At 47.2% G+C, this 10,168-nt stretch overlaps 1 protein-coding gene across 1 annotated transcript; it reads left to right on the forward strand.

Moving 5' to 3' along the window:
* The first annotated feature begins 5,188 nt into the window (after positions 1 to 5,188).
* On the forward strand, positions 5,189 to 9,944 carry LOC149331998 (sulfotransferase 2A1-like). The gene is made up of 2 exons (XM_089555638.1): positions 5,189 to 5,338; positions 8,947 to 9,944. Exon 2 carries the CDS (start codon positions 8,954 to 8,956, stop codon positions 9,896 to 9,898), a length of 945 nt encoding a protein of 314 aa, XP_089411764.1. The 5' UTR covers positions 5,189 to 5,338; positions 8,947 to 8,953; the 3' UTR covers positions 9,899 to 9,944.
* The last annotated feature ends 224 nt before the right edge of the window (positions 9,945 to 10,168 follow it).

Raw genomic sequence — 10,168 nt, forward strand, 5'->3', positions numbered from 1 at the left:
CCGACTTCTCTTGTAGAAAAAACCTGATCTTCACGAACGGCCTTGAAGGCGTAAGCACCGACTACTAGCGTGTCGATTGCTCTGTCCCCGTCATGAGACCCTTTCACAATGAGCACTGACGTCACGCGGCTTTCCTTCCGCCTGCGCAACACGCAATCTGCCTAAGTGGCGGCTGCGTTGGCTAGACCTGTGGTAGTGACGCGCGTTTCGCCGTAAACGCACCCAGGGAAAACGCATTATCGGTGTCTTAAAGGCGCTCTCCGTCTGGGCGAATGAACAGCAGAGATAAGGTGCTTTGTTACAGTAGTCAGGTGCTAGCAGCTGAGATCCGCTCACTGAAGATCTTTCTGTGCCTGCTTTCGCATAAGCCTTGTCACAGGGGGCACCTTAGTCGGACGCCATTCAGGAACTAATAAGCAAATGCACCTCTGAACGATGCCCTCCTGCACAGAACCGTTTTGACATCGTTGTCAATCATTTTGCACCTGTTTATCGTGTACGGTGCCGCCATGGCAGGTGCAATGCTGTCCCCTGCGATGTTAAAAGGTCAACGCTGTCAGTTCGAAGACCTTTCTTGAGTTGTATTTGACGCTTAGATCTTGTTGTATTTGACGCTTAGCTTTTATGCTGGAGTGGGATGTATCCGACATGAGTCGGTGCGCTATCGCACTACACTTCCCCCGTCTCGATGCATGCATATGCTTTTTGAAGTGTCCGGACAGTAACTGTTTTTAACGGTTGAGCGTCATTTGCATGTCAGACAACTACTATGCGATAGATATTTATGGCAGGCTCAGCTTTAGTTTCAAACCTTTCAAACAGACGCTTCGCATGTCGCCATCGAAAAGAGCCGCTGCGTCCGAGATTGAAACCGCGAAGTCATGCTCAGCAGTTAGACATGTGCCCGCAGATGGTAATCCGACTCCCAGGCAAGCTCAGTGCAGGACGGCTGAGCTCCGCAGTTGGAAATAGGGAAACCAAGAGGCAGAAAAATACCGTATAATTGCAATGAACGCCTCTATGGAGAGTTGTAAAAAAAACTCGAAGTACACCTTTTCAGTACTTTTTTTTTTTCACACCAGGCCTTCGTTTCGCTCTAAATGCCCATATATTATAAAATAATGAAGGGGAAGTGGAAGCCGTTATGTCTTAATTCCGCCGAAAATAATTAAGTTATCGGGGAACACCGACCGTAAAGAGCTTGGTACACTTCCGCTTACTATTTGAGATACATTTTTTCTGTTTTTAGCTTAAGCTACGTGATGCATTCTTTTATAAATGAGGGTTCGTTGGCGAATCCTTCAGAAGCATGGCGGTAATTGATGCCGTCCAAAGCAAAGCGGCATCGTTACTCGCAGATGCTTTGCCGTTGTGAAAAAAACACTCAAGAAAAGAACAGTAAAAAAACAATAAAAGTGATCATGCACTATAAAAGACACCATTGTGCATAGGTTAGGATTAACAACGATAACCTGTAGTTCTTTAGCCTGCAACGAAATCTGCTATGCAATTGCCACGGCATGTTACCTCATCTGCCGCCTCTTCTTAGGCAACCGAAAATGCGTAAACGCTCAGGTACTAAAAAAAAAAAAAAACGCCCTGTACCGTGCTGAAGGAAGTCACAGTCCTTTTATATTAAGGTTTAGACATCTGGCACAAAAAGAAGCCAGCGGAAATGACAGGATACACTCACACACCGTCGGATGGTTTGCTTTCGATATGCTGACGCGACGGTGATCACGGAGCCACTGTCCGCCTCGAATCCAATGCCAACAGAGGACAAAAGAGGATGAACATGCGAGAGCTTATCGGAGTTTAGGTGATAATACACATCTTACACTTAATCTGGAGTCGGCGTCCCGTCACAATAACTATTGTATGGTGGGCGAGGCAGGGCATAGCAACCACTGGTGCCAGACGCTGGGCTTCGACTTTATGAAAGCGAAATTCAGAATAGAGACGTGGTCTCTCTGCATGATTGACGTTGTCCATATCCAACGTGCCGCTATTCTGTACGCACCCGTAATAAGCGAAGCCTTTCACGTTCAATGTTCATGTTGCCCATATTCCTACAAGAAAACTACGACATGCTCTGCTCTGATTAACGCCAAAGACGTTCTTCCCAAAGAAAAAGTACCCTGGCGTTGTATTCAGCGTCCAATGTTCCGGTTACGACATCGACTACATCGGCGAGACTGGTGATTTTAAAAGGTGCCTAAAAGAACATCTTAATGGTGTTAAAAACCAAAAAAGTGAACTCTAATGCCATCGCCGAACACTCCGTATCAACCGGTCAGGACATCGACTGGGGTAGAGGACACGTGCTGGCAACAGAGAAGAATCTCTTCTGCCGCCTTCGCCTCGAATACAATGCCACTGTCCGCCTCGAATACAATGCCACTGTCCCCCTCGAATACAATGCCACTGTCCGCATCGAATACAATGCCAACAGAGGACAAAGGAGGATGAACATGCCGGAGCTTATCGGAGTTTAGGTGATAATACACATCTTCCACTTAATCTGGAGTCGGCGTCCCGACACAATAACTATAGTATGGTGGGCGAGGCAGGGCATAGCAACCACTGGCGCCAGACGCTGGGCTCCGACTTTATGAAAGTGAAATTCAGAAGAGAGGAGTGGTCTCTCTGCATGATTGACGTTGCCCATATCCAACGTGCCGCTATTCTGTACACACCCGTAATAAGCGAACGATGTTCATGTTGCCCATATTCCTACAAGAAAACTACGACATGCCCTGGTTAATGCCAAAGACGTTCTTCCCAAGGAAAAAAGTACCCTGGCGTTGTATTCAGCGTCCAATGTTCCGGTTACGACAGCGACTACATCGGCGAGACTGTTGATTTTAAAAGGTGCCTAAAAGGACATCTTAATGGTGTTAAAAACCAAAAAGTGAACTCTAATGCCATCGCCGAACACTCCGTATCAACCGGTCAGGACATCGACTGGGGCAGGGGACACGTGCTGGCAACGGAAGGAAGGAAGGAAGGGAAAACTTTATTTACACTAAAGGTTTTTCCTGCGGTTTGGGGCATCTTCAGAGACGTCTTGGTTCTACCCCCAGGAGCCTTCTCTGTCGAAGTCGTCCGCCTCTAATCAGTGGTCGGTTGCCCTCATTCCAGGGCTCCGCTGGCCACTCCCGCCCGTTGAGCTCGCTGTACCAGACCTTGTTGGTCTTCAAAGCGGTCGCTGGACAGCAGTCTCCCACTGTTCCGCACTCGGGTTTTGTATTTTGGGGACCACGTCTATGTTTTGGCAGGCCCATCTGATGTGGTATAGAGTATGTTTTTCGTCGCACCAGGGACATTTGTTCGTGTATATCGCAGGGTGCATTTTGTTTAGTATATGTAGGTTTGGGAAAGAGCCTGTTTGTAATTGTCTCCAAGTGACAGCTTCCTCTGTACTGAGAGATTTTTGCGGTGGGGAATATCGCATTCTTCTGCCTCTATAGTTTTGTAGTATGGCCGAGTATTCCCTGGGTGCTGGCGCGAGTTCCGCGGTCTCGTCGGATGCTCGGAAAGTAATGTATCCTCGAGCTATCATGTCGGCCTCTCGGTTCCCTGCCACCCCCGTGTGCCCCGGTACCCACACAATTTTGTGTCGGATCTTGTCGTTTTGTTCTTCCTGGTTTTTAATTCTGTCGCTCGCTGCGAGGAGTATACGGAGCGCGTGACGACCTATCCTGCCATTCATGTAATTTCGGCAGGCTGTTTGAGAGCCCGTGAGTATTGTTAGTGACCGCCCGGTTCTATAGCCCTCCGCCACCGCTAGAGCAACGGCTACTTCCTCGAACTCTGCAGCTGTGCAGCCTCAGAGAGACGCGCTGGTCATTTCCCGTAAAGACGAATCGACCACCGCCGCTACAGCGATTTTGGTATCTCCTCCTTTCCAAGACGCGTCTGCATACACGGTCGTGGCTTGAGGAGCGTATGTTTTCTCGATGAATTCGGCCCTCGCTTCTCTTCTGCCTCGATGGAGGTTGGGATCCATGTTTTTTGGCATTGGGGCTACCTTGAGGGTCTCGCGAAGCTCGTCGGGGATCGTTGCCGTCCTCGACATTTCTCGCATCTGCTCGCGGTATCCGAGCCTCTGCAGGAGCGCCCTTCCTGTCGTTGTTTGCAACAGCCTGAGTTTTCGCGACTCAAGCTGCGCCTGTAGTAGCTCCTCAAAGGTGTTATGTAATCCCAGGGCCATGAGTTTTTCTGTAGACGTGTTGCGTGGTAGTCGGAGCGCTGTCTTATACGCTTTGCGTAGCAGGGCATCCGCTTGTTGTATTTCGTTTTTGTTAAGGCACTGGTAGGGTAGGCTGTATGTGATCCGACTAACTACTAGGCTTCTGACTAGTTTTAGTCTGTCCTCTTCACGCATGCCATGTCGCCTGTTGGTGATGCGGGTGATCATGCGTGCGACTTGTAGCGTTGTTGCTTTCAGTAGGGTAAAAGTGTGAGTACTGCGCTGGATGGATTGAACCCACATGCCCAAAATTCTTATTGTTGTCTTTTCGGGTATGGGCGTCCCTTGTAGGTAGACGTCGAGTTTTAGGTCCTCGTTGGTTGGGACGGTCCGGTTTTGCTTGCCTCTCCAGACTCTCAGCATTTCCGATTTCTCGGTCGAGCATGCGAGTCCTCTTTATGCGAGGTATTGCTCTACACAAGAGGCCGCTTGAACGGAGAAGAATCTCTTCTGTCACCTTCACCTCGAATCATTATTCACTCAAATGGCTAATTAAATCCTCAATCGCAACACTTCAAACTTAACCCCAGCACACGCACGCTCCCTGCGCCCTCTTTTCAAGCGTGTTTAATCCCGAAGCAGTGCCTAATTCCTCTCATTGTGAACAAGGCTCCCGTATGGGAGCCGGAACGTCGTTTTTGTTTGCTTGTCTTTTTTGTGGTTTTGCTTTTGGTCATCGTGCCTTTTTTTTCAGTTTTATATCCGCGCTTTTTTAGCACCCATACTAATGGCTGTATGTACTTAAGGCGCAATCGCTCATTATGTGTGACATAGTCAACCTGAGATGCACATAAAAAATTGCGGCTAATAGCAGCCTTTTACTCTATAAAGTCCACACCACGCAACTGTCATGAGCTCCGGGAGCTGTGCGCTCAGCCGCGCCACAAAAATGCCGCTTCGACAAGAGGGCGTAGGAGGGAGCACTCCAACGCGCACCTCAGGTGCGGCAATAGATTGCACTGGTATCTGTAGGCTATTTACGGTAAGATTAGCAGAGAGGTTCTCGCTGCCGCGCAGCAGCTCCGGCTCTGCATGCACTTTCAGCGAGTCTTCCCGTCACCTCAGCTAAACGTTGCTCCTCATAACGTGAGTTTTTAAAATTTTGCTAAGAAGCATGTCGCGATTCTACAAGTTCCTTATTTCTTTTCGGCAGCATTAGCTTTACACGGGAATATTCCTGCGGTCGCCACAAACGTTGCCCACAGCGCTGCTGTATCATCATCATCATCATAATCATTATCATAACCATCATCATCATCAACCTGACAACGTAATTGCAGGGCAAAGACCTCTATCATGTCTCTCCAATTAACCTTGTCCTTTGAGCTGCAGCCACCGTATCCCCGCAAACTTCTATATCTCATCTGCTCACCCAACTTTCTGGCGTCCCCTGCTACGCTGTCCTTCTCTTGGAATCCACTCCGTTACCCTTGAGGACCAGCCGTTATCTTGCCTTCGCATAACATGCCCTGTCCAAGCCCATTTCTTATTTCGGATTTTGACCAGGATGTCATTAATTCGCGTTCGTTCTCTCACCCACTCTGCCCACTTGCGGTCTCCTAACGTTATACCGAAAATTGTTCCTTCCATAGCTCGCTGTGTTGTCCTTAACTTAAGCTGAACCTTTTCGTAACCGAAATTGCCAGCGCTCACGTGCTACCTGATGATAAAATACTCCACAGGAATACCTAGCTTTCTTGGTCATCACCAACTAGCATCGTTTGCTGCTGACAGTAGCGAACACCACGTTACTGAATGGGATATTAAGGCGGAAGCCTTTAATGTCTCATCGTTGTAAGCAGGAGTTGTCGACAGAAAATGTCACGCTTTTCAATTAGTGCAAACGGTCGTGACGTCACAGTGCGCGAATTTCAAACGGGGCCAATTGTACTTTGGCTAGTAACCATGCAACCAATTGAAGGGATCGTATAGTGATGCTCCAAGTAAGTGGGACTGAACTTAGTTAATTGCTTAATTACCCAATTAGCCTAATTAGCTTTACTAGTCAGGCCATATAAATAAATAAAACCGATTAAGAAATTGGTCGAGCTCAGGAATCGAACCCCGGTCTTCGGCGTGAGAGACGAGCATGCTATCCACTCCGCCATGCCAGCTCGATGGTTTGGAATGAACAAAGGCGCGTCTAGTGAATACGGTGTCTTCGCTAACTCTCATCCTACTCCATTCCCTTCCGGCGAGGTTTAGGTGTCCACCGAGAAATGAGAGACAGATACATTTCCTTTCCTCAAAAACCAATTTACAGACGAGCGAGGCGTAGAACCGAATGGGCGATGGCGTTCTATGGACTCCTTGGCAGCGCTGCAAGACGCTGCCGCGTTTCACTCTTAGGGGCAAAGCTTAACATCTTAACCACACATCAGTGACCACACTTCAGGTCAAAAAAATGCCCCCCCTGAATTTTGTGGGGCAAAGCTTAACATCTTAACCACACATCAGTGACCACACTTCAGGTCAAAAAAATGCCCCCCTGAATTTTGTGTGACAGTTACTGCGTAATTTTCTTTCCTCAAATACAATTTTCATTTTCTTCAATACGGCTCCTCTTTATCTATCTTCTTTCACTCCCACTTCCTCTCTTCCTCTACGGTGCGGTTAAGGTGTCCACCGAGATGCCAGAGAATTACTGCGCCATTTCCTTTCCTCAAAAAGCGTTGCGTTCAAAGGGCAAGGCATCGCGCCGAACGGGTGGTGGCATTCCGTGGACTCCCTGGCAGCGCTACAACGCGCTGTCGCGTTCCACTCCTAAAGGCGAAGCTTAAGCGTCGTTAATTAGCAGTTAATTAGTATTCAGGCATTAATCAGTAATTAACCATTAATTTGTGATTTGTCATCACTTAGTAATTAGTACTCAATTATATGTGACGCCACCAGTGCCACAGAAACAGCGAAGGTGGTGCGGAAAACGCTTCCGCCTCTACCCACTTTAGATAGTCAAAGTGCCCCCTGAATTTTTGTTAACTTTGTCTTGTAAGAAAACTAGAGAGCGCCGAGAGATACTGCGCGAACATGGTGATTATTATGGCCGATTCTTCGTCCTGGCCGCCAAATGCGGGGTATAAAGTGCTTTTCCGCGCTCAAAACAAACTATTTCCGACTGCCATGGAGAATCAATGGGATGTGCCGAACATTCGAAACTCCCGCGAAGGTTTTGAGTGCGCATCGCCAAGCGACACGTAGTGGCAGCGGTGGCACCTAGAAGCGTTCGTCCAGATTGCCTGGGCAGCCACGTAAAGTTGGCTTCTCCCAAAGCATTAGACTGGCACCCCTCATTCGGTTACAGCTGTTGGATGTCATCATCCACTGGTGATACGGTGTGCGTCTTGGCGAGGTAAGAGCTCCTGTCCATGAAACGTGAAGCCAATCGATTCGGATAGCCAACGGTCCCATGATACGACCCTAAGTGTTCTGGAGATCAATTGGTTCCAAAGTTGTGCCCATGAGATTGAGTGTCTATGAGTGGAGGTTTTTACTTGGCAGGTACGGGGGCATTGCAGAGCGATCGTAGCTATTTCTATAACGGGTGCGGTGCGCTCGTTACGGACCAATGTCGAGATTAAGTTCGGCTATCATTGAGATTAGCGATCTACGCGGCATAGCATAAACAATGTCGTTTTCATATTTTATCACCAACGTTTTGGAAACCAGGTTTTATTCCGTGCTCGAGTGTGAGCGATGCGCTCGTTTCATGTGCATTGATCTCAACACTCAAAATTTTTTTTCACAGTCGTAGTCATCTCTTATCAGATCTTTTTCAGTCTGGAAGTGACCTCACAGCAGTTTTACGCCAATTGCATGTGTATATCGTTTGTTCATGGCTAATCAAGCCAGACCTTCATCGAAGTTAATGAGCATATGATTATTTGTCTGCCACGTGGCGGATGCACTAGCCAAGTTGATTCCTCATAATTACTCTCTAATATGATGTACCAGAACAAACAAGCAGACTAATAAGGCAGCCCTTTGCTTCGAGATGTGAGTACAATAAGTCCTTTGCATTTTTAAAATCACAGCGCAGTTGGTAGAAATGCCTCAAGTGATAAGCCTCTGGCTAAATAAGCTCGGGGACATGAAGCATGGTTTAATTTGTCCACTTGATCAAGGTTTATAATGGCAACTATATCTTTTGGTCGGCGTGTCTTTGAATTGATTGCTTACACAAACAGGAGAAATGCAAATTAACATCTCCTTTTGGAACCATTCAACTATCCGTCACGTGGAGTGCGGACCATAAAGGAACAAAACACCCAACGTACGCACGAGGAACGGATTTTTAAAGCCGCTATAACAAAAACAATCACCTGATAATTGTATTGAGACAAATGGCTTTCTATGCGAACTACTTATGAGTAGGTGTTGCCTAATGCATAGCAGAAAGGTAAATCATTTGAGTTCGCTGCCACTTCAGGCCGCATTACACTATTTTGAGGGTATCGTTCCTTTGATTAGGCATGCTGTTTTCGCACCAACACATGCGTGTAAGGAACTTGCAAATTACCATGTGTGCATCGCAAAATTAAAAACCTGGAAAGCCAACGTAACCTAAGGCTCTCTGGAACACATCTTGTTATTCTGCTAGGGGGCAACTTTTCGCTTGCTCCATCGTAATTAGTGTTATGACGGAATCTCTCAGAGAACGCAAAATGAAAACCAGTTGCTTTTTTTTGTACACGCAGGGCTAATATGGACACTGAGACCTACAGAGATGTCGAAGGAGTGTGGATCCACAAGTTCTTTCACGACGAGAACATCCGAGCTTCGATGAACTTCAAACCACGCTGCGACGATGTAATTATAGCCACGTTTCCGAAGTGCGGAACGAAGTGGATGCAATACATAGTGTGTAGCATTTTGACCCGCGGTCAACCGCCTGCTAAACCTTCAGAGTTTATGCTGGCTTCGCCTTATCTAGAAATGATGGGCTTAGACGCCGCTCTAAGGAGTCCGAGACCCCTCTGCCTCATGACCCACCTACCTTTCGACAAAGTGATATTTTCGAAAGAAGCTAAATATATCTACGTTGCGAGAAACCCATATGACTGTTGCGTGTCCTTCTACTACTTCGCCAGAGGACTCACACCTATGACCTGCACTGACGTATCCTTCGGAAAGTTTGTTGACATGTTTTTGTCAGGAAGGACATTCTACGGAGACTACTTCGACCACCTCCTGTCCTGGTACAACCAAAGAGACAACACAAACATACTTTTTCTCACCTACGAAGATATTAAAACGGACACGGTGTCAGCAATCCTCAGAATTGCAGAGTTTTTGGGGGAACAGTACGCTAATCTGCTCAAGACAGACAAAGACATTTTGCAGAAAATACTGGCTGCATGCAGCCTAGAAAGCATGAAAGCAGTCTTCGGAAATAAACCCCGCTCAGGAATAAAAGAAATCCTGGACTTGCCGCCCGAAAAGCGGATACCCTCCATGGAGGTATACCGGGATTCGCTGGACAAACGTGAAGAGACGCATCAAGGTGCGGGACTCGTCAGGAAAGGGATCATCGGCGACTGGAAGAACCACTTCTCATTGGAGCAGATAGAGAGAATGAAGACCAGAATAGCGGAAAAGACTAATGGCAGTGATGTCATGTCTCTCTGGAAAGACTTGGATCTACCTTGATCTTCCTCACTGGAAACTGATTGTGTTGTTTTTAGCTCTCATGGGAATTAAAGCTAGCTGTCGTATAAAAATACCATCAACTCGGAGCGCATGGTTGGCTGATTGATTGGTATGAAAGGTTGATACCAGCGGTGATCTTTAGCATTGTCATTTTAAAACAATATTCATTGCAATTACCCTGAGGAATTAGCCACGGTGTGGCATTATATTTAAATATTTAATTCACAGCACAGCTCGAGGTTTACTCTCCTCTCTCTGCCGAGAATCGCA

Source organism: Amblyomma mixtum, chromosome 8 (assembly GCF_055824585.1).
Source record: "Amblyomma mixtum isolate Tamu chromosome 8, ASM5582458v1, whole genome shotgun sequence".
Lineage (NCBI taxonomy): Eukaryota > Metazoa > Arthropoda > Arachnida > Ixodida > Ixodidae > Amblyomma > Amblyomma mixtum.